The sequence below is a fragment of the Ictidomys tridecemlineatus genome, chromosome 4, assembly GCF_052094955.1.
Source record: "Ictidomys tridecemlineatus isolate mIctTri1 chromosome 4, mIctTri1.hap1, whole genome shotgun sequence".
Lineage (NCBI taxonomy): Eukaryota > Metazoa > Chordata > Mammalia > Rodentia > Sciuridae > Ictidomys > Ictidomys tridecemlineatus.
In genome coordinates, this window is record NC_135480.1 from 151,192,909 (window position 1) to 151,218,282 (window position 25,374).

Consider the following 25,374-nt stretch of genomic DNA (forward strand, 5'->3'; position numbering starts at 1 on the left):
TCTATGATCTCTTTCTTTGCTGTGTGAACTTGGGCAAATTCTGAGCCTGATGATTTATCAATGGAAAGTGCTTATGTCAAGGTAGGCGCTTGTAAATAGTAGGCTCTTGGTAAACAGTGGAGCTCACTAGATGACCAGAAGAGGGAACATATAGCCAATTCACAACCAATGCACTTGAGTGGACAAAAGCAAAGGCCGGGGCTGCATAACACTGACATTTTTATTAGAATTCATTTGTAACAAATGGAACTTGTGTCAGCAAAGAACTGATTTCATACAGACTTCTTTCGCCACCAATGTAACGAAGTAAGAAAATAAAAAGCACGCCTTTCATTCTGTAAAACATTTACGCGTACTACTAATTAGAGGTAATTGTATTTTTTTAACAAGCCATTTTACAAGTTATTTTTTAAGTTCTCAGTCTATGCATCCAAAACGAGAGCAAAGAACACAACTGTTATTATCTTTGTAAAGACACTCCAAGCTTGGATGGCAAAGCCACGTAACGGATGGATAGGATGGATCTGTAGCCTTCTGATCTCTGCTGGAGTATCAGGGCACCCATAAACCCAAAGGAAAACCAAAACCCAAAAAAGGAAAACGAAAAGGGAATTAAAAAGAAAAGAAGGGGCTAAAACAAAGCAAAACCAAACATAAACAAGAAAGAAAAAAATCTGTTTTATTGCAGATTTTTTCTTTCCCTTTTTATGTTGTTATTTACATACACATAAATGAATTTTTGAAGCAGTTTCTTACAGATGGGTTCAAGTAATAACATTATTGGGTGTAGAATCAATAGGGCAGTGCATAGTACAAAGGTATAGAAAGTGCAAAGTTCCCTAGAGGCCCTTCCCTCCCCTGGCTGTCCTCGCCGTTGTCTAACCATGCAAATCATTTTTAAAAAAGAGCTAAAATAAAGTTCTGTACAAATCACTTTTTATATATTTTGATTTTTTTACCATTGTAACTAATTACAAAATTATACATAACTACACGTACATAGGTAAATAATAGCACCGTACTGGTTATGATGATGAAAATAATTGAAAACTTGAAAGTTTATGGTAATGGCAGATAAAGATGTTTACCTGGGAAATTAAAACTTGAATGGTCGTACAGAAAAGTACAGAGTGGAATGCACATCAATGACAGTAAGGGAGTTAGTTCTAGGAACAGCTCCTGAACAGTAAGATTTCTGGAATAGTCTCCACCTCCTTCGTCTATGGTATGCATCCCATTCATTTTCTCCCTGTGGTTATTGTCGCTTTTCCCTTTGCCACATGGGCAGTGTTTGTTTCAAGGAGACAAACTGCTCACTGGCCAATGGTTCTGGTATGTGATACTCCATCAGATTCTACATGTCCGACATGGCGTGTCTGGATGATGCAATGTCTGTCTGACCCCCTTTGTTTCATTAAAAGAAAATTACAGCACTGAGTAATCTGGCACTTGGATAAATCTTCAAAAGATACAAACTAAAAGAAAACAACAACAGACCCACATAGTGCACATTCTTTTCTGGTTCTGATGTAGGTTAGAGAGTCTCATTCTGAGGTAGCCTTCTAGATACTTTTTTTTTTTTTTAGTATTATATATATTTTCTCTTTTTTTGTTGTTTTTTAAATTTTTTACAAAAGTGCTCAAATATGATGCTTGCAAGTGTTTGGTCTCTTGGATTTCATTCTGCTAGCAATGGGAAAAAATGTGAAAACAAATATCCTTCCATGCAGAATATCCATGAAGTTAAAATTAAACGAAAATATTATACTGATATCAAAACTTTTAGAGTTCTTAGGATTTTTTTTTTTTTGAGGGTTCTTAAAAATCATGTAAGGTGATGTGGCACTCATGCCGCCATCCATGGCTTCCTATAGAAATGAAGTTGGAAGATTTGGGGGAGATATATATTAATTTCCCCTTTCAGAAAAATCCTAATGGAATATCAAATATATCCCAAAGTTGCCAATGATGTGTGTTGCTAAAATAAGTTGGGTGCAGCTACTGCATGTTCCAGAACAGATTTGGAAGGGATTATAAATAAAACAAGTAGCTTTTCCTGATGTTGACAATTACGAACGGAAGGGCCCTGATTATCCAAGTGCTTTGGGCTGGTACAATCACTAACATCCCCGACTTGGTTGAAAACTAGGAATGCATATTATTCAAAGAGTTTTTGTACATGTGGTAAACAGATAATGCTTTAATTGAAAGAGTAACAGATATGAACAACTAATGGAAATAGGAACCAAAAGCTAAAAAGAAATGCTATTAAAATAGGCATCAATTATAAGGCACTCTAAATGCAAAACTAAAACCAAAACAAAACAAAGTACAGCATTTCCCAGGAATGCTGTACACCACAAAATGTTTCTGACTGAACAGAGTAACATGAGTTTGGCTTTGCCCCTGTTACATATCATAAATGCAAATTTCATAGCACATACTATAGACAATATACGATTGAATACACTTTTTTTTAAACAACTTGATAGCTGATATATTACAACATTCTCCCCTCTAAAGGGATATGCACTGACCTTTCCCACATGCACACCTCTTAGATATTGAATAATTTTTTATTGCACTAGAGTGTTAGAAATATCGAACTTGGTTGGAAGCCTGGCTAATGAAACGGTACCTGTGAATATGATTGGGTGGGTGGGGGAAAATTAGGGGGTGAGGTTTGACAATCACTGATGTGCATTCCTCGTTTCCCTTTAAAAAAAATTGAAGTTTTGCAATATTAAGAAACACCAATGTTGTAAAATTAAGGGCAAACTGAAGAAGATGTTACGATAGCTCTACCCTTAAGAAAACTAAATTGTGGAAGAACTGAATGATAGCTAAATCTTTGTGTGGACACACTGTCTATATATACATAGACACCCTTCTAAAATATGGATATATATGTATATACGTTAGCAGCAACTTTATACTTTGCGCTTCCCTGTTGATTCCAAAAACAAAACAAGATTCTCTTTGATCATTTGAAGAGAATGGGTACTTTCTTATCAATCAAAATTGAAGTGTGAAAGTAATATCTGATGAGATGGATACTGTAGATTAAGAGTATTGCACAAAAATGTGCAAATTTCCAACTTATTTGATATTTCTACAGCAAGATATCACAGATAACAGTTTGACAGCTTAAAAAAACCTACAATTTGGAAATAAAAAAATGAGGAGTTATGTAACTTTTTTAAAATTCACTTTATCGAATGATACATTTTGTTAAAAAAAAGTTTACACAGTTAGAAATGAAGCACAGGTCAGCAGTATCTTTACAATACTAAAAAACTAAATCAAGGACTTTCTTTTTAAACATCCCCACCCTCACCCCTAAGATGCTGTTACGAGTGGCATGGTGGGAAGGGGTGATGTCGAAGCAGAGTCCATCTAAATCGTGAGAAGCCACACCAGCAAACATCTCACGCTGAACTGTAGCACTCTGGCAATTTCACTCTGTACCTATCAAGCAATCTGAACGAGATGGTGGTTCTTTGCTGTGATTTCTTCTTCCCTTTATTTTGAATCCTTGAGGTATCTGTAAATAAAATCCTTCAGATGCCTCATGAGTCAGGATTCTCATTTATTATTTTTCGGGTTAGATTATTAAACTGTGAATTCTTGGTCCACCTGGAATAGTTTGTTTTTAATTTGTTTTGTGTGTAATAGTCCCACTAAGTGGTTGTTAGCTAGAAGTTAAGAAGGACTTCTCAAGTGCCCTGTATGGCTCAGAAGAGACTCCATGGATAGCGAAGGGCCTGTAGTAAAAATCCTGAAAGGGTCAGGGGTTTCTACGTTGCATAGTGATCAAAGCTGCCCAGGTACTCTAGTGCGGCTCGGTAGCAAAACTGGTACTGATCCTGCAGGAGACAGGGCACGGGGAAAGAAGAGGAAAATGAAAAGCCGTATTGGAAAACAAACTGGAAACACAATCACTACTTTCTTTAATCAGTTCGATCCAATGACTAGTCAGTGATAGTGAGCAAAGAGTAATTAATCACATGGGGTGTTTATTAACTTTGCCAATCAATTTGACTAAAAGTCTCCTAATGCCAAGTAGTGATAACTCCAGTGAATATTACCTTCCAGACAAGTATGAACCATTTTCCAAGTATTAACAACTACCATCAACCGAACTCACAGGTCCTACATGCCACAGTTTCTTTTACAATGATTCCTGATTTGTGGTAACTAATTCTCAGTTTATCAGATGAGAGAGGCTGATAGAAATACAAATGGCCTTTAAGAAAATGTGGATTTATACTTCCTACTGCAAACTGAGTTTAAACTCTGATTGGACACTAGACCCTGCACTATCAGAGTCACTCACCATCACTTTTGACATTGATGTGTAAGTGACAGAGGCAGCCACAAGTTAGATGGAATACCAGGCTCACAAGTCACTTACATAGGGCACTGGAGTTCCAAGCTTTTCACCCCTGAAAATGGTATCACAAGACTGGCTTCCCACAACAAAAACTACGTGGGCAGTTTGGCCTAATTCTGTGTGATTGCAAGTTGTCTGTTCGAGAGGGGCCCACACTAAAATAAAACAGAATGAAACATGCCCTTTTACAGACAAGGCAGAATGCTGTCATACTGGAATAAATTGGAGGATTGTTGGAGAGATGGAAAAATTACAATTTATAGATGACTATAGGGATGAGAGAAAGTAGGATTTTCTTCCCTATAAAAGAAACTTATTTTCGGTAGCCAATGGGGCTGAAAGTAGATAGTTTCTATTTTGCTTAAATGTGCATTTTTCTACAATAAAAATGGTAATGCAAAATAAATGGAGTTTGCTTTCCTATCTTGTCACAGTAAGTTGTTTGGCTAAGTGTTAAGGCTCTTTAAATGTCCAATTTCCCTCTGTCACCCCCAACACCCATTGAGTTTGTCAGGCCGACATAATGTTTTGAGTACTGCAAACCAAATGCTTGCACTATTTTGAAATCAAAGTCTGGAAGATATTATGAATGATGCATTTAAGAACACATAAGTAAATTTGCATAATTTCATGGCCACTTGAGGACTATACACTTTCATTCATGTAATCCTTAGAAATAAATGGTCATTAGGCCAGATTGGCTTAATCATGATCTCTCATTTTTCTGAGAAATTTCCATATCAATTATTGGAAATAGGGGTCTAATTTCTCTCAGTGTATCAGGATTCCAATATTTAAGAAATACAGAGCAGCTGAAGTAAAATGGGCTGAGAGGGCATATTATGCACCATACATTATATAATAAATAGGTAAGTATTAATCATTAATATTGTATATAATTAATTGCTCTTTTGTGGGTGTTAAATGTTGACAATTTAAGCTAGTTTAGCTGAATGCAGACTCTCATAAATCTCTCCGACACTGAGATATGAATATTTTCACTCCATTTAAAGAGGGGCAAATGAAGTTCAACAACATTAAACATTTGATGCCTTTTCCATAATCGTTTGTGCCTGGACTCTGGGAGATCCTACCTAGTGAAACACAAGCTTTTGAGATGTGACAAACTCATGAAGATTTTCCTTACCTCTGTCTGTACCATGGCTGGCCGTTGTGTTCTTAACATTTTGACGGTCTGGAAGATATCTACAACGCCTTCATATCTCATTCTTTCCAAAACAATGCTCAGAGTTATGAAGACACCAGTTCTTCCAACGCCCGCACTGCCAGAAAAACAAAAGCAACATTCCTACTTGAAATGCTCATACTCTCAGCTGCTTTTGCTTGGGGGAGGACATTCTTCTACATTTCAAGTTTCTCCACAGCTTTGTTCAGGAAAATGTGGAATTGAGTTCGCTAAGGGATTGCTCTTGGGATGGTGTGTTGTGATAATACATGAGATTGTCTTTCAAATGACTTTTCAACTGGGGTTACATGCCATTTTAGAAGGACCAAGAAAACAAACATTGCAAAATAAATGTTGATAAGAGAAAGGGTTTTTAAAAAGGGGGTAAAAAAATACCTTTATGGTATTCATGCAGATCCTGACACTCTAGACCTTGCTTATAAGAATATTTTCAGAGGATGAAATAATTCAGACGACGATGAAGCATATTGGGCACCTTCAACTTTTCTAGTGCCTCATTCACTTTGTAGTCAAAGTCTGCAGGGTGCCCTATCACCTCTTAAATTTGACATTGGCTTAGAGATTCTATAGCAGTCCCCCCACCCCATACGAGAGGATTTTTCACTTAGTCTTCAGGGAGAGTTTATGAATACCCTGCATGTATGTGTTAGGGAGATGTCATTTGTTCCTTGGAACTCATAATGTTCAACAGATCCTCAAAGGGGACTTCAATGTAAAACAAAGCTTTACTATTTTAAGGTGATCAGCAGCTGAAACCCCAGGGTTTTTGAGTTACTCTGTTGTCTTTACTATTTCCAGATAATTCCAGAATCTTCACAGCAGCAACAATGAAAACTGAATTCATAGCTCTTGTGCACTTAAGAAGTAGAAAGGCATCTGGAGGTTTAGGTAATGAGGAAAGCAGTGAATAATCTCAAAAATCCCTACATTTTTGGATCCTAATTAAATGGCACGTGTAAAGCTTGGGCAAAGGCTGGGGAAAATGGATGGATTCATTTACCAGGGGATGTAGCTGATGGGCATATATAAATAGAGTGTCCCATTATAAACTGCAGTTTCTACACGAAAATGTTAAGTGAGGCTTTAAAATCCATATGCAGTCTTTAAACAGCAACTGAGGATGTCCAGCAGCAGCCAAGGCTTCTGCTAAGACAGAGAAGATGACCTTGAAGGTCCCTTTGAACCTTGAAAGCCTTAGTCCTGAGAGACTGTGACCTATAATTTTTTTGTTGAATGGTCCAAGTACACCAGAGTCTACCTTATGTTGATTGAATTGCTCCATTGTAACAAAAATACAGTGTTTCTGGCTTTCTATAAAGTATTTTCAAGAAAGGCACTGACCTTATAACATCTAAATTTATTGACTTTATCATGTTACTTTAGTAGGCTATAAATTAGAGAAGTGGTATTTTCAGGCCATTCCCAGATAACAGCAGATATCAAGAAGTCTTCAAAATATATGTATTTAAGGTGTGTGAAGAGCATGCCATAGTATTTACACTAAGTGCTTAAATCCTTGTGTGATGATAAAAGCAATGAGAAGAAACAGACACATACTCTTATGTACCTGTGAGAATGTCCACAGCTAAAATGTGTGTTAAGTTAAACATTCTTTTCCTCATAGATCATATTGAAAAAGTTTGAATTTGCATTTGGGCAAATTATGTGCAAAATTTCTAGTGTCAAGTATTTCAAGTCAGGTATACAACATCCACTTTGAATATTTGAGTCTGTCTGTCACATTCTACATGCTCTTTGCTTTGTAGAGAGCAAAGGGCTTTTGATAACTCAGCATAAAGCAAATGCATTAAAAGTAAGATCTCTTTCTCTTAGAATAGACCTGAGAAGACAGGGGTGCTAGAAAGGCTCTTAGAGGTCATTTGAGACATTTAAAGTCACAGAGCTACATAAGAGTAGAATTAGGATGAGAACACATATCTTGAGAACCCAGACTAATATTTGTATTCTTTTGAGATTCTGCCTCCAATGTCACCAAGAACTAGATTTTTTTTTTCTTCTTTCAAATACCAAAGCAAAACAAACCTGATAATCTCAGTGGCTTGGGAGGCTGAAGTAGGAGACTCACAAGTTCAGACCGAGCTTCAGGAACTTAGCAAGAACTTGTTTCAAAAAATAAAAATAAAAATAAAAATAAAAATAAAATAAAATAAAATAAAAACAGGCTGGGGCTGTGGCTGAGTGGTTAAGTACCCCTGGGTTCAACTCCTGGTACCAAAAATAAATAAACCTGATAAACTCCTCCAGGACCATATAAAAGATTAGATACTAAGACTTCAAGTTGACAGCATCCTAAAATATAGTAGTTTAAGTAAAATTAGATAAATTCTGTTTACCACAGGTTTTTTTGCATAACACCTTCCAAAAGCACTAAATTTATGGTGAACGTCTAAATCGTTTACTTGGTATTTCTATTAACTTCAATGACTTAAATTATAAAATGCTCTAGAAACTGTTGAAAATAATTAAGTTGAAGGTGCTTCATTTTCTTATGTAGCAACAATTTTCAAGCAAATTGCATTTTTAAGTGAGGTACCATTTGAATCACTTATCAACTGGCAAGAATTAGTATTGTCATTAAGGCTTGATAGCTATTTATGGTTTTCCAAGACAAACACAGGAGAAAGATAGTTATCAGTGCAATGCTATGAAAGTAAAGCAAATAAGAATGGATAAACAATAAATTACGATTAGGGAAAATACCAACACTTCCTGGCAAGGAAAACCACAGTTTGCTTTTTTCCCTGATAAAAGGTAAATTTGAGAGATGAAAATTTTCCTCTGATTTTCACAATGTGTTTCTGAGAATAAATTTTCAACTATGCAGATTCATGGCAATAACATTTATTTTCAATGTTGTTATGCACTAACCACAAATGGATAGTTAGCATTCATGATTCTCAACTCACCTGCAATGGACTGAAATGGGTCCATCTTGGCCAAACTGTTCTTTTGTTTTATGGACTTGGCCAATGAAGTCAATAAATCCTTCTCCAGACTTTGGCACTCCTTGCTCTGGCCAGTCAGTGAACTGGAACTGCCTCACTGTTCGGGACTGGCCGTCCTTTACAGGGAAAACCACACACCAGGCCACAGAGGAGGGGGCAGCAAGCGCACAGACCACAAGAGCAATCATATTTTTTTCCAAAAATGAAAAGGGCAGAAAAAGTTAGTAACACATTTAACTGGAAACTTAAGTGTGTTTGTATCTTAGCTGCTATGATGTTTAAATCAAATTTATTTACTCACAATGCCTTCTTTTAAAAACCTAGCTTCTCTGATAGTAGCCAAATAGTTCTATTAATAAATGTTTCTGAGCCTCAAAGTTTGGTTTCAGAATTATTCATCCAGTCCACATTCTTTCTAAAATGGAACAAATATACTCTTTCACAAATTTCAGAGTTTGCTAACTTCTGAATATGAAAAGAAATATCCAGAGCAGAGAGGTTTGGGTGTTGTCATAATTTCACATCTACTGTGTTTGCTTATTGCTTGCATTGTCAAATCCCAACTTGCATTGTCAAATCCCAACTGACCAGGTAGATACTGTTAACCTGGATGCCCCACCTGTCTCAGAGACATAGTTTCTAACGATGGCAAGCGACATAGCAGGTGCCTATGTTGTTAAGCTGGAAGTGAAATATTCCTTAAGGAGACCAAAGTGATTTTTTTTTCCAAATAAATGCCCTTTTCTTTAAAGAACTCTTAGCTGGCAGATGACAGGAATTAAGAAGGCTATGGGATTTTTTTACAGATATAACCCAAAAGACAGAAAGAAAACAATCCAGATGTTTCTTCACTGAAGTGACTAGGTGAAATTGCTCTGACTGGTGAAGTATGATGGTTTGAAGAAAAGATATTAAAGCACTTCTGATTCTTTTGGGAATTTTTTTTTTTTTGGAAGCACTGGAGCAGAAAGGACCCTCAGCTCACAGAAGCAGGAATACTAATCATGCCTATCAAATTTCTCCTTTGACTTATCAGGAGAGACAGAATCCAAGCTTCCAATCTAGGAAAACTGGTGCCATTGGAAGAGGGTTCTTCCTTTCTATACACTTTTTTTCTGACATAGGCAGCTGTGTTCCTAACATTCTGTGTGAGTGACAGAGGCTCCACTGTTCTCCTTCAGTCATACTGAGAAGAGGGTGACTCAACTAGTTTGGTGGTTCCTATAGGCACAGGTTAGAGTCCATCTGGGGATGGAGGTAGAAGAGGAAGAACACAGTGACTTTGTGATAACACACAGGAATACAGAAATAACTGCTTGGCTCCATAACCAACTTGTAAATGGTTACCACAGAAGCACGATTTACTTCCTCCTGTTCCTGGTAAAGGTTTGGAAAGTGAGGCTAGGTTTGTTCTCCTCTGAATGTCCTGGGGATTTCATTTCTGACCACAGTTGCTTTTAACAGCACTAAGAAGTCACATGCACAAACCTTTACTATTGGAAGAGAGACCACCCAATTCCATTTAAAGGTGACCTGTTTAACTATACAGTATCAAGTGCCAACTTGCTTTCTGAACTGGGAAGTTGAGATTAGAAGCACACCAGGAGCACAAACAGTAAGTGCTGTGGTAGCTAAGAAAATTACACAATCACAGGGAGACTTAAAAAAAGAGAACATGTGAGCAGGTTCTTACTATTTCCTTTGTTTATTGAAATCAGATTTAATTTGGAAATATGGGGAGTAGTAAAGATGTTTCTGCCCGGGACAGAGCCCGTCTCTTGGTCTCCATTATCAGAAATAGTTTGTGAGTTTACTTGAAGAAGGCACTTAAGATTTTTAGTCACATACGTTGAAAGAGTATTTTCATTTACTTATTTGTTTTTGTAAAGATTAGGGTTACTCATCCCAACTCAAAATGAGACCAGAAACGTTGCTGCCTTGAATATTGTCACCTTTAGGGTAGTTATTACTTCTGACAGTTTGTATTAACACATCTGTTACCAGGGCCACCCCTCCTAACTGCTTTCTCTCTATTTAGCTTTGGGCATTAGTAGACAATCTCCAAATGTGAGTTTGAAGAAAGCTGATTTCTAGGAAAAACAAAAACAAACACACACACAAAAAAATGGATCTAGTAAATAGCTTTACTCTGGAGTTTTGCTCCACCCACCCATGGTGACAAAACAAAGCAGGGCTTTGAACTGACCCAGTCTCCCTTAAGAAGTATTTGAAATCATGGTTTGAGAGTGGCCAAAGGCTAAGATATTAAAGTTTATGCCTAGAACATCTTACTTCAGGAATGAACCTTGGACCCAGCAATCTTGATAAAAAATGCAGAATGAAAATTAGCCAACAAGGGTCATGGGTGCACAGCTCTCATGGACAGACATATTAGCACACCGAGGAATAAACCATGCCAGGAATCAAATTAGAATGTGCAAAGCTTGTCAGATTCTTCTAAAGAATGCCATTTGCTCTGCAGTTTTAAAATCATACCAAATTAACCTCCAAGCCCACATGACCTAAAGGGCTTTGCAAAACAACAACATATTTACAGCCTCAAGTAATGAAGAAATCAAAAAAACCTCCAAAGAGAATGAGCTGAGAAGGTGAATGTAAGCACAGCCAACCAATCAGTAAATGTTTCCCAACACACTCACTCACCCAGTACATCCCCAATGTTGGGCTGCCAGATGTTTCATTTGAATAGAAGCCAAATCTGGGTTTGTGAGAGTGCTTGCCAGACAGAGGAAAAGTTACTCTTACATATTTAAGAAAAAAAAAAAAAAAGGTCATCCAGAATGGGTGATTTCTTCTTTCTTTGGGAGTATGACTACTTAGCAAATGTTTTTCCCAGAAAAAGCGTATTTTAGATGAATTTTCAGCTAATGGTTAAGACTGTCAACTTACCCTGGCATCTGTGACTTTGAATTCTCTTAGGATATACTGTGGCATGTTGTACTCAGCCATGGGATCTACAACAAAATACTGGTATCTTGCAGATCGTTCTGCTGGCCAGTATTGGTGGCATTTCTCCTGAAAGGAGAGATCTATGTTAAACTACATGAAGTGAAAATAAATTTTGCATGTCAATAATATCATCTCTTTCACTAATAACATTTTGAAAATCAAGGCCATTCCAAGTGTATCTAACTCATTTTCTGTTTAAAAACCCAAAGCTCCCTGAGGATAGGGAAACCATCTGTTTTGAAATTTGACCATGATATCCAGCACGGGACCTGGCATATAATAATTGCATAATACACATCAGTTGAACACTTCAACAGGGCGGGTATCTTTCTATCTATAAGTTATCCAATTGGCATCACACCACCATAGCTGACTTGCACCACTGTGGTTTGGAATGAAGGAAATTATCCAAGTGAACACAGCAAGAAACCTCTGAACTGATCTAGTCCAATATCACTGAGGAACCCAGGGCCCAGGCAGTTTTAATGACCTGAGTAAGCCCTGTGGAGAATCATATGCAAAATTAGATAAGTCAGTTACTTTTCTACACTGATAGTATTTTTTCTTTCTCTATGGGCTTTAAAATTTGGGTTTCAGATGTTATTTCTACCATTTTCATGTATATAAAGAAAAGAGAAAAAAAATACCTTTAGCAAGCATGTCAAAATGCTTGTGTGTTCTGAATCTAAGTGGTAGTAGGTCCTTAGGTATCTCTAATATTACTTTATGATTATTTTAGAGTCATCATTTAAATACAACTGGGATTACATCCTTGGAGACACTATATAACTTTCCAACACATTATTCAGTGGTCATCCAAGGTAGGTAAGTAAGAATTAGTCCCATTAACGCTAAAAAGTCAGGTTCCCTCATACAGAGATGATAGCACATTTACTTATTAAACTCCAGCCTGTCTAGAGCAAAAGGAAGTAAGAATATGCTGAGTTACATGTGAATCTAACAGGAGCACCTGCTGACTCATTTGTCTCTATGTTTGTGCTTCATTGGAAACAAATCACTAGATCTTTCCTCAAAACACACAAACAGCTCCATGTGGTTTTGCAAATTAGAAACCAACAAGGAGTAATGAATGGTCCATATTGTGTCTGTTTTTCAAAGAAATGAGGTCGGTACTTTGGTAAAATGAAATCCTCTCTTCTCTAGAAAGTGAATCTCTTAGGTGGTGATACACTTACTCTGCCCATTTCACGTAACTTGGTGAGCATCACAACAATGGTGGAATTGTGTTCCCATAGCATCCGCCAGAAGTCTTCAGTGGTCTCTGCCAAGGGTCCCTGGGTAGCAATGTAAGCTTTCTGTTGTCTGAATTATAGAGGATGAAAAGAGCCTGTTAAAGTATTTCAAGAACATACAAAAGCTCACACCTGATTTGTAAACATCAAACCTGGTAATAGAAAATGAATACATTATTAATGCAATTGCTGTAAATTCCCTTTCAGATTACATAATCAAACAAGAGCATTTAATACATTTTGCAAAATAAATTGCTTTGTTAATATTATGATGTATGACTTTATCATTACTATTTAAATTTTAGTGTAATGCTAATAGCTCAATTTCATGTGTCATACAAATCACTTAAATAGTTATGCAGCTTCGTTTTGTAGAAATGACTCTCACGCAATCTATTAAATTTATGAAATATGGTGCAAAATAGCTTCTTTATTAACACCTTTCAAATCCAAATGTATTCTAAAAGAAGAGTGCAAAAGGTCAGATTAAAAACCTCCATAACTGCTGCTTCTTACTCCTATCCAATATAATAAAAAAACAAATACCAAGGGACTGAGTGCTGACCTATGCAGAAAGAAAATGGCTTTGAATTGAGATGAAATTCTTTCTGGTTATGAAACTAGGGCACATGTAAATATCAAGGCTTTGGGTTGTCAGGAGAGCAAGAGTATATACCTGTATCCATCAATAAAACTGGCATTGATGTAATCAGATCCTTCTACTCCTCGGATAGGCTGCAGACATACCCTTGTGGATTCATATGGCATAATATTAACAAGGCGATTTTTGAATTTATTACATGGAAGATTGGCACTGATGAATCTTGAGGTGTGAGCTTTTGAGCTGGCTAGACGCTGTTGAATGAAAAAAAAAAAGAAAAAAAATTACAAAGATAATTTTAGCCAGGGGCTTGAATGGAAGGTAGCCAAGATGTTGTTTTTATATATAAATCTTGTTTGCTTTAAAATAAATGACTATTCGTACTGCTGTGCATTTTACATCTACCTGATTATTTCAAATTGCCTATCAAAGTTTTAAAATGTTAGGTTCTGAGAGTCTGATCTCTCAAATTAAGACACAAAAGGGCTCAAGGTATTGCTACGAAGCAAAGAATAGAAAGGAAAAAGAGGAAGAAATTGTTTTATAATCAGATACCTGAGGATCCTAAAGGTCAAATGAATCTTGTACTTCAAAATTTGAAAGGTTAAGGAAGTAAGGCTACTTCTCAAAGACAATCCCAGAATTGACCTGCTCCTGAATAACCACATCACGTCTGATGCCATACCTTGAACTCGAGTTCCATGCCTGTGACATTCTCGCCTGTTTCTATTTGTGTCAGCTTCTGGATGTAGGCATACAAGTTTCTGGCTGGCACTTCGGTATTTCCACAAGTCACTGCTTCCAACAGTGCATCGTGGATAAAGATGTACTGGTCCTCTGTTTGAACCATGTAATTCCTCTGGGCTCTCATTAAAGTTACATGGCCATAAATATCTACAGTTTTTTCATGCTTTATTCTTTCTAACATGGCATCTATTACGATAAAACAACCAGTCCGGCCAACTCCCGCACTACAAGGCAAACAGAGAAAAGAAAAGCCAAAATTATCAGGGAACCAACACATAATAAAAGTATTTTTATTATTCTTATTAACTATGTTTTAAACTCAGGAATTCTACTGAAGTTATTGTGATGATTTTCTATCCCTCTAAAGTCAAAAGTATTATTAAGCACCATTACTGGAATGCAGGGAACCAAATACTGAGCCAAATTAATTTAATTTTATCAGGTAGAAACATTAAATACACAATTACCATGAATCTTGATCACAACAATGCAACATGGATATTTTTTTAAACATTATGTAAAAATACAAATATTTAGGGTATTTACATTTTAGAAGCTATTTTTAAATGTTGGTCAAGATCTAAGAAGGCTTTCTTCCCCCAAACACTCTCAATATTGTGGTTCAATTTACAAAAAATAAAATAAAATAAACAAAGCATTTAGTAAATCACTCAACTTAAAATATCTCATATTCTAAAACTCCATAAGGAAGTCCTAAGACTAATTTAGTGAGACGTATATAATTAATATATTAAAATGCTTCACACGATATAGCACAGAGTATTCTGGAAAGAGATTTTTAATGGCAAGCCATTGGTGGAGAGTATATGTTCCTTGTTTTATTCCATTTTCTTCCAAGTTGAATGTATCTTGAAATTCCAGGTGAAATCCAAGTGTTCTGTGTGTGAAAATAAAGACCTCAATTTTTGCTACTGGAAGAGCTCTAAGGCGTTTTTAAAACTCCATTACTTTTGGACTCATGGGTCATTTTCCAGTTGGTAGAAAAAGATTCAAAGAAGAGGCCATGAGAAAGTCAACAATGTACAATGGCTAGACAAGACCTGTCATTCCAAGGAGAATCTAATTTTCTGAACTGGATTAAAGAGTCAGGTGCCTGAAACATGAAAATATCCTATAGTTGAAAAGAATACTAGGAAGATAATACATCTGTGTTTTTACAACCTCAACATATACCTTGTGTGCTTACTATTTATCAAATCCTTCAGGCTGAGTAGTACATTATGTGTCAAAAATGGTTCAGTCCAAAATATTTTCTTTTTCTTTTGATCATACATGTTTACCCGAATGGTCAACACATAGTCAACGTGAATAGGTATAGATTTCAACTTTTTAGATATCAAGTAAGAGATAGCTTCCTTCATTTGCTATAGGCCACCTGCTGTCATCAGTATGTCTAAGAGTCCATTTAATTGCCTGTTCAACCAGACTATCCATCTTTTCAAAGTACTTCGCTAAGTGAAATGGGATGCAATAATGATGATGACTTGGATTTTAATTCTATCTCAGAATCTATCAAAGAATGTAATAGTTTATATAACTATTATTATACAAGAGGAGAAAAAATAATGTTGACTTTGTGGATGATGTGGCATTTGAAATGGGACCTGAAAGACAGGAATGATGGGAATTGAGAGTGCTGAAACAGCAAAGAAGAAGAAATGACTTATAAAATCATACTGTTGGCTCTGGGAGCAACCTGTGAAAATTTTCATATGTCTGGCAAGGTCCCTGTGCAAAGAGTAGACCAGAACTCCAAAATAAATGACTTTAGTGAGCACTGGGGTGCTTGTCTCAACTAAAATGGCAAATTTTCTCTGGTGCTCTCTGGCTATAAGATGGTAAGAGAACACATGTTTTAACAAAATAATGCTTTAATTACTGAACAATGTAGATCAAATCCAGTTTCCACCTGGGTACCTGTGGTTGTAGACCAGGCTAAGTGAGAAAATTTGATATAAACACTATTTTAAAATTACCTACTGCTTTATGTCCTATGCCAAAGAATCCCTGAAAGCTGATTCTAAAACCCCACTCACTTTTAAGCCCACAAATAGATATGACTTTGAGATATCATGCAAAAGTCTTCCTGGTACAGAGAGTCTTAGAAATCATTAGCACCAAACCAATTAGAAACCAGATATAAACATGAACATGGAGCTCTGTTAGCATGGCAGTTCCAACACAGTGAGATTCATGAAGTTCCATTTCATTCACTTTATTTACTAAATAAACTTGGCAGGTGGCAAGTTTTCCCTGTCATTGTCTATCCCCACTTCCCTACTTAGTATGAACCATCCTCTTCTCTAGATCCCCTAGTACCTTAAATATCCCTCCACAGTTAAACTGTATAATTAGTTAATCTGAAAGGGTAGACATTCATAAACAACAGTGCACATCTTGAGAACAGTAACTGCATTGTATGTGCCCTGCACCAAGTGTACACACTAAACATTCAATAACGTTTGTGAAATAAGTAAATGAAATTGTGATTGGCATAGAGGCCTTATGTAAGGAGCAGCCAGCCCATTCAAGCAAGGAAAACCTACTTAGGAAGCAGGGCTCTTTCAGTCTCTGAATGCAATTCTGTGTCAGCTGAAGTTTTGGAACTATGTGAAGAATATCTAAAGATCACTCTGCATAGTGCTTGGTATGGAATAAGAAGGCTGGCAACATTAAGTGGTTTCTCCATCTTGGTCTCTTGGTATACAACTAAACTGCAGTTAGAAGGGCCTGCGTCAGATTTAAAATGCAAAGGTTCATCTTTCTGGGTTTCTTTCAAACCCTACGTTTGTCAGTTTCTAAAAGTATGAGTATCATCTTTTACTTTTTTCTGTGTTGTCTTTCTAAATTGTCTTCATTTTAATTGGGCATTGCTTCTAAATGAATCCAACTTCACGTTGTAGTTCTTTCTAGTGGAATCCACACTGTAAGTCTTAATACTGAGCCTTGTATATCAAGTCAATTCTAGATAACTGGCAGGAGTATTTTCTTAAAATATGCATCAGGGATCATTTAAATGTCTGGATGATGCATGGTTCTAGTGTCTGGCAGAAAGATACTACAGAATTTTGCAAAACTGGTTGGAATAACTCCAACTGTAAAAGGCATTATGTTTTCTTGATCATATTCTTTCAAAAAAAAAAAAACAACAGAGAAATAAAATCAAATATGCACCTGAGTCTAAATCCTAAAGTACGGGAAAAGGAACAAAGAGAAGCTATGACGAATAGTTTTTCTTCCCACAAAACACAAAATATTGTTTACTACCCATTTTTGCTGACTTGGAATTTATGTTATCTCTTCTTGAGAGTGAAAAGTTCTTGAGGGGTTTAATATTATTATTAAATATTAGATATGTGTTTAGCAAAATTAGATATGTGTTTAACAAGATATGTGATGCAAAATTGCAAGATGATGAAGTTCAAAGTACTTTTTTCAGATATCAATGGCTGTGTGACACTGAGGAAAAAAAATCACAAAATTATTCAGTGTATTTACTAAATAAACTTGTGAGATGGCAGGGTTTCCCTGTCATTTTCTCTTTCCTTAAATCTGATAGTGATAATTAACTTTAGTTAATGAGTAAGTATTATCATCCATTAAGTCTTAAGGCTGACTTAAACATATCAAGTGTTCTGGAAACACAGAGAAAGAGGCAGTTACAAAGTGCATTCTAAAATTCTACCTCTGAAGTTGACGGCAAGGAACACACAATGTGATGTTAGCAAAATTATGCTAGCATCACTCCAGCTCCAGGATCATTGGAGATTTGGCTATTAAAATCTTGCTATCATCTACGGCTTCAAGCTGGTCTCCCTTTTCTCTGCCTATTTCCAATAACCACCAGCTCATATTCAAGGAACTTCCTGCTTTCACATGCGTTGTCATGGCAAATGAGATAGCAATCAAGAGCCTTCCCACCACAGTGCCTAGTGCCTGCGCGTGGCATTCAGTAAATGCTGGTTTCCTTTTCCCTTTCCTGATTCATAGCATTTGGGTACTGCTCTGAGTCATACAGCTCATGGCAGGTGGCAGAACAGAGACTCAAATGCAGGTTTGAGATGCTAAAATTTAGCAGCCTGTTTCCCAGCACCCCTGTTACTTCATCCTGCTTTCTGCCATTTGGGTTAGCAGCAATTGCCAAGCATGGTGGCTTTGTCGGAGGAGCCTGCTCCTCCAGAACCTCCCTTTAGCTGCTTGACTACCCCTAATGTGGTTTCCTTGAAAAGCCCCTCTTCCCTGGTCTCCGTGACACTGGCTGAGGAATATGGGAAACATCAGATGGTCCTCTTCAGGTTGACAGTAGGAAAGGAGGAGGTTTGGTCATTATCCCAAGATACTACAGAATAAGCTGAAACACGTGGTAGGTGAAATTCAATAGAAAGAACCGTGTCGTGGTCTTGGGTCATGGTTCCACTGATTCCTACTAAGTTGGAAAAAAAAAAAAAAAACAACCAAAGATGAACTCTAAATGTCATCTTCAGAAAGTGAAGGGTGCCCCTTCAGACTGTATCTCTGTATGTGATTTTTGTTTGGTTGTTTGATCCACTTGCCTCTTTAGATTGTTCCATCTGCATTTCTTCAGCTGATTTATATGCCATTGCCTTTTCTTGAAAGGTAGGATAATGCTCCAAGGTTCCATCCTCCTTTCTCTCATTCCCATTCATGGTTCAGTAATAGTCTCCATACAAAAGAGTCCCAAAGTGATGGCCCTTTCTTTGAGCACAAAGGAAGACCTATATTTCAAACACTCTCAAGTTTCTCAAAACTAAACAGACTGCAAGTGTAGTCAGCAATTTCTCCTCTTGAATCTGCTCCTCCCACTCTCAACCTCTCTCCTTGAAAATTACAGTATAAAATTAAAAAGTCACCTTGGCCTGTTGTTGCCTCTTCACCTGCACAATAATAAATTATATATTTTTTATGCATTCAACCTCTGCAATTTTATTCAACTATCCATCAGTGGAGTGCTGGAGCTGGCAAAAGCCAATTATTAATCTTTCAGGATTTGTGCTTAAATAAACATAGACAATACTTACAATACATTGCTTTTAAATTATTTTACATTATATTACTCATGTTCTTAAGGTGAAACTAATACATAATGATCTGCCACTGCACCTCTCTCTCTAGTGATCTCAGGCTTGTAGCTAGATATTAATCGTGGTGGGAATATTTATATGCACCAAGGAAATCAGCAAATACTATGCTCCCCCCCCACACACACACACTCCAAGTTGGCTGGTACACATTCAGCAGTAGCATATAGTATCCTTGTTTGTACATTCCCTTCACCCAGGGACAGACAGGAAAGTGTCCATTACTTTGTTCTTCCTTTCACATTATACTTTTTCATAATGTCCTGTAGGTCATTATGCCATAAATATTTACCCAGTGCCTATCATGTGCTAGCCATGAGGGGGTGGGGAAAGCACGATACTTTCATCTTACTATTTGGTGGGGGAATTAGACATTAAATAGTCACATGAACAAACAATCATAAATCTCAACAATTTCCAGGAGATAAATGTGCAAGCTGCTGGCAGAGAGCACATTTGAGGAAATGTCATTCAAACTGATACCTGTTAAGGATGGAACTGTGCCCCAACTTTCAAAATCCACATACTGAAGTCCCAATCCCTCAGAAGGACTGTATTAGAAATAGGGCCTTCAAGGAGACAATTAAAATTAGATGAGGTCAGGTGTGGACTCCAAGGAGACAGCACTGGCATCCATGTACAAGTAAGAGATGAGAGGAAAGGCCATGAGAAGAGACAGTCTTCCCAGACAGAAAGCCAAGAAATCAACCCTGATAGCATCTGGAGCTTGGACTTCCAGCTCCAGAATCATGGAAAACAGATTTCTGTTGTGGAAGCCACTCAGTCTGTGGTGCTTTGTTAAGGCAGCCTCAGCAGGCGAATGCAATTCCTCAATGACAAACACTATTGGCTACACCAAGAAGGGTGGAGAACAAGAATGCCCAGTAAAGGCACTAGGAGAGAATCTGGCACATTTGAGTAACCACAGCAAAAGAGCCAGCGGCTGGAAGGCAGTGGGGGAAAAGCAATCATGTTCCACATATTAATTACCCACTTTAAGTATTGTTTATGACATTTTATTAGACTTATTATATTAACAGCAATTATGGAATAGTTCTGTTTTACATGCTTAATGGCTCATCTTTCTGATATGGCTCATCTATTTTCAAGTTCTTTGATAAATCTATTGGTGGGCTACAATAGGCCTTTGGATGATGTTTCATATAAGACACACATGGATATTATTTCTGATGCCTTGAATATTTGACAAATTATTCTTGTTTTGCTTTCACATATGACCAACAACTTGGTTAAATTCTGGATCAAACTTCTCAAACTAAACATACTGCTCCAGGATTTTCCTTTGTATTCTGAAGAAGTCACAAGCCCATCTGGCTTTCGGTTTCTGTACAGTAGTTTTTGTCCCAAGTACAAAATGTGAAGGTGGAAAACTTTCATCTGCATTCGTCTTAGGCCCTGGCCTCCTGATTAAAATGGCACGGCTCTCAGGCAATATTTTATTACAAGATTCATGACTTCCCCTTGGCATCAATCTAATTAAACATGTTTTAAGCTTTCCTACCTCTGGGCTTTTGCCTACGCAGCTCTTTCCACCTTAACATCTTTACCTGTTGACATTTATCTGCCTTCAAGATTCACTTAAGTGCTGTCCCCTTTGAGATTCTCCTCTTGTTTTATTCTTCCTTGAACTCCCATGACAATTTATGTCACCTTTTCAGCAACTGTTTTTATTTTTATTTTCTGGATAAACAAAAGGAAATCAGCAAATACTATGCCCGCACACTGCCTGATATTATGCATACCCCAGGTGATGATCAGCTTGAAGGAAAGGTCACCGGTTTCTTGGCCTCTATTGTGCTTAATAATTTAATGGGGCAATTTCCATGCAGGAATATTGAAGGTACTCAATTATAGTTGCAAAATTTTAAAAAAGTAGTACATATTTAAAAAATATTAGGTCCTCATTTGGATTGAGGACACATACAGAAACATCCACAATGGCCCCAGCATGGAAATGTTCCTTTAACGTATGTTTGCAAAGATAAAGAGAATTCTTTTCATTTGATGAGATGAAAACAATTTGTGCTTATGTTTCACTCCAGTTGCTCAGAGACAACAATCCTCAGGCGCCATTTTTCTCTTTAAGAAACAGAAGGTTGAAAATTCAAAGCTTTAAAAAGTATGCCAGCCTACTTTTGTTTGAATATCCAAGTTCCCATAGCAGCTCATATTTTATTTCCTTCACCAATTTGCTTTTTTTTTTTTTTACCCATCAGTATCTGAGTGCAGTGTACCTCTCAAAATGAAGAATTGTAGTTCTGAAAGCAAATGCATTTTTCTTTGATCCTGAAAAACTCAGCTCCCCATAGCAGCGATAATGACGGAACCCTATTTAGTGCTGTTTGTTTTTCATCATTTCAACAGCCTTCAACCTGAAACATGATAAGAACAGCAAAACTGATAAACCACCCTTATTTTTTATCTGTTTTCTGTCAGAGTAGTTGCCAAGCACTGAGACAGATTTTTCTAAATATCTTTAAAAAAAGGAGTGCATAACCCTGTGCTTCAGGCTGAGGCCAGCACAATCTAGTACGTTTATTTATTATGGTACAGAAAAATCCCAGCTTTAAAAGGGAGGAAGACAGCACTTTTAAATCAAGTCTAGCATTATGTTGGTCCCTGTTATCCCCAAAGTAAAATCAACTTTCTAAGTTATCTTTCAGTGAGGACAATGGTTCCACTAATGAGAATCAGAGCACAGACTCTGTATTTGTTGTGACTTGTGCAGCAAACCAAATTATTGCTCAACTTTAGCCTTTAAACAAACAAACAACAATTTCAGTGAGTGATGGACACTGCAGTGTTTACAAGCTGAAAGACTACACGATCCATTAAACAAGTACGCCTACTAGGAAATTGTTATTACTTCAATATTATCATTCATCCAGTTACAACATTTGTTTTCAATTTCTAAAAACATGATTGAGTTAGTCCCACGAGCTGAAATATGCTTAATGTCCCATGATGCGATACAGTAGTAATATGCAAAAAGAAAAAATTAAGAGGCATAAGGGGACTATTTCGTGCAAAAATCATTCTGGAGATGTGCTTAAGAGTTGGCTTTTCTGATTAATTTGGTGGAGTGTTAATGCTGACCCTTCACTGATACTTCAATGATCTGACAAAGAAGGACAATAGAATTAGGAAATTTCACAGATCATTTAGTTGGGTGCAAAGATAGTTAAATATGAACCAAAAAAAAAATCATTGTAAGCATTTTGTTACATCTATCAGCTCTTAATTTGATTGGATATTATGGTTCAGCTACTAGGGTGGCATTTATGAACTACAAGTAAAGTAGTTAAGGAAAGGGCATCTTGTGAGAATGGACTGGGTTTTGTGACTCAGGTTTACAGGACAACTCCAGTGGCCATCCTAACAAAACTGTGAAATGACTCTGGTAAGGCTGCCATTTTGAAGATCTTCTGTCATTCTTGGTATAAAACCATTTAACTTAATAGGTTACTATTCTAGGCATCCCTTCATGACTTAAGGCTCTACCAGAAATTGATTCATGGATTTTTTTTTGGTATATTCTAGCCTCTGTTTTATTTAGATAGACCAGAAAAATTATATAGATGTTTTGACATAAATATTCACCTGTTTATATCACTTGCATATACTAAGAAATAAATATGAAATATTTTGGAATTGTTATTGAAATGTAGAGTTTATGTATGCTATCGAATACAGACTATATGCTTATATAATACAGTTGTCTTTGAGGGCAATTTTGTGTTATTAATTAAAAATTAAAATGCACTTTCACTTTGATCCATCTCTACTTCTAGAATTTGTTATGGAGGTCTGCATGAATAAATATACAAAGAGAAGCTTAGAAAGAGATTTTTGCTGTAGCATTATTTGAAATAGCAGATTAACTAAGGAAATGGTTAAACTATGCTATCTCAATACCATCAGTACTGTGCAACAGTCAGAATGACATGGATTGATGTATTGGTCCTATCCAAAAAAGTTTCTAAGACAGTAAGTCCCAAATATGTTGCTCTCAGAACAACATATACATCCCCATACCACTTATAGTTTTAAAAAGTCCACATAAGGAGATTATATATATGTACACATGCTCATACACAGAACATGACCTGGAAAGATACACAAATTATACGAGAGTTACTTCTGAGAGAAAGAATTGGTGATGTTGGTGGTGTGGGTGCACTTAAACTTTTTTTTTCTTTTTTCTCTTTTTTATAAGACAACATCATCACTCAATAATGGAATTTAAAAAGGAATCTAAAATAATAGATACAAATATTACAATAAAAATCACAACTAAAGTCAATAGAGTTGAGGCTCCAGAGACAGAAGATGAAATCCTGTTCTCTGTACCTTGGGAATATTGCCTCTCCCAGAGAAGATTCTCAGGAGAAGTCTGGGTAATGCTGTCAGTTTCCTGCAGCTCAGATTTGCTCCTGCTTATCCAGTGCTGGCTTTAAAGAAAGGAGGGATATCGTAGCCATCAAGGAGAGGAGAAGTTTTGGCAAAGAGTCACAACAAGCCAGAGTGAGGCTGAGATGACCCAGAACTGTGATCACTCTGATGGTTAAATTGCACAGTATGCTTTGGTGGCAGCCTTTAAGGATCACACTTCATCAACAACAGAAGCAACAGAGACTAAACACAGAGCTCCTGATCTGCTTCATAGGGATTCTTGTCTAGAAATTTAAAGGTCAAGGGTAAATAGACCCAGCTCTTATTCTCTCGGGACATTTTAATTTTCCACAATGGGTGAAGGATCATTTCCTAAAAGGAATAAGCCTACAAGAACCAAATCCATGTGGGCCTCATCTGACTCTTCCCCCAAATATGTAGATTCAAACAGAAATCCTCCAAAGATTTCTGATTATCTTGGCTCTGTCCCAACATTATCTGCCAAACACATTCTGTATTCTTAAAATGCTCCAGATAAATTAGAAAGCTAATATGTTTACATAAAAAACACCTGAATATGCCTCCGCAGGTCTCACTTTACAGGAATGAAGAGGCCATTACACATGAACAGAAACAGACTAAGCCAGTTCTGATAATTGGTAGTCAACAAATCTGAATAGAAGTCAACTGACTAATGCTACGAAAGTACAAGAAACTACATATTTATACAGAGATATTCTTTGTAAGTGGCTACATCAGTTCAGTCTGTATTCTAAATTGCGTTCAGAAGAATACAAAATTTTGTACTTTTAGAAAAAGGGTAAGTCATTTACTAAGCCTGCCAAACAAAGCCGCATGAGTTGTGGACTGCTCAACTCCAAGGACATAATTATCACACAGACTACAATGTGTACGATCTGCTCAGACCACACAGCAGGCTCACCATTAATAACATAAATTCAATAGGTTAAGTAGAAGAGGCATTGGAAGGTATTTGGAAAACATTTATACTTTAGAGCTTTATTATTTTGCAAAGCCTATCAATGTTTTCCCACATGGCAAGATTTGGGAGGGTTTCCTTGTTTTTTTACAATGCTATTATCTTTATTTAAACATAACAGTTAATCATTGTTTTATAAGCTCTAAATCAGAGTCGACATATTGGTAGCCCCTTGTTTTGTTGGACTCTACAAGCTTTTAAAGGAAGTGAGAATCTGAATATAACCAAGTCACCTACTGTCCTACACAGAGCCTGATTCTCCTGGTGACATCATCTTAATCTCCAGGAGGCTATTGTGTTGGGGTTTCCAAGACCTGACCTGGATCCTTAAATGTGCAGTTTTCTGAACTTACTAATCAGTACTGCTGGTATGAACCCTCTTCCTTATTTAGATCCCCTCCCCACTTTTTTTTAAAGAAGGAAACTGAGGCCTAGGCAGGGTTAGGAATTTGAGCAACATGACACAGCTGCTCTTCCGGAGCTAAGAATTGAGTCCACGTCTCCCGCTTCCCAGATTCTAGATCCCCCTGAGATGACAGTTTTCCCTAGAGCTCTGGAGATGACCCCACCTCCATGATTCTATCATTTTAGATTGCAAAAATGTTCATCTGAAAGAGAAATCCCTTTTCTTCATGAAACCTTGGACGTACCCCTATTCAAGTACTAAGGAAAAATGAATTAAGTGGTTTTTTGAAGTGCAGCTG

General features: G+C 36.9%; 1 protein-coding gene across 50 annotated transcripts in view; it reads right to left on the reverse strand.

The window, feature by feature from the left end:
* Window positions 1-202: 202 nt before the first annotated feature.
* The window catches only part of Ptprd (protein tyrosine phosphatase receptor type D), a 2,128,582-nt gene continuing 2,103,410 nt past the window's right edge, over window positions 203-25,374 (reverse strand). For all 50 annotated transcript variants that reach the window (XM_040285790.2, XM_040285762.2, XM_040285761.2 and 47 more), the window contains 7 exons: window positions 14,076-14,361; window positions 13,466-13,644; window positions 12,733-12,859; window positions 11,477-11,602; window positions 8,528-8,682; window positions 5,541-5,676; window positions 203-3,866 (listed from right to left, as the gene is read on the reverse strand). In XM_040285790.2, coding sequence (XP_040141724.1) covers window positions 3,798-3,866; window positions 5,541-5,676; window positions 8,528-8,682; window positions 11,477-11,602; window positions 12,733-12,859; window positions 13,466-13,644; window positions 14,076-14,361 — 1,078 coding nt within the window. In that variant the 3' untranslated portion in view covers window positions 203-3,797. The remainder of the gene's footprint in view (window positions 3,867-5,540; window positions 5,677-8,527; window positions 8,683-11,476; window positions 11,603-12,732; window positions 12,860-13,465; window positions 13,645-14,075; window positions 14,362-25,374) is intronic.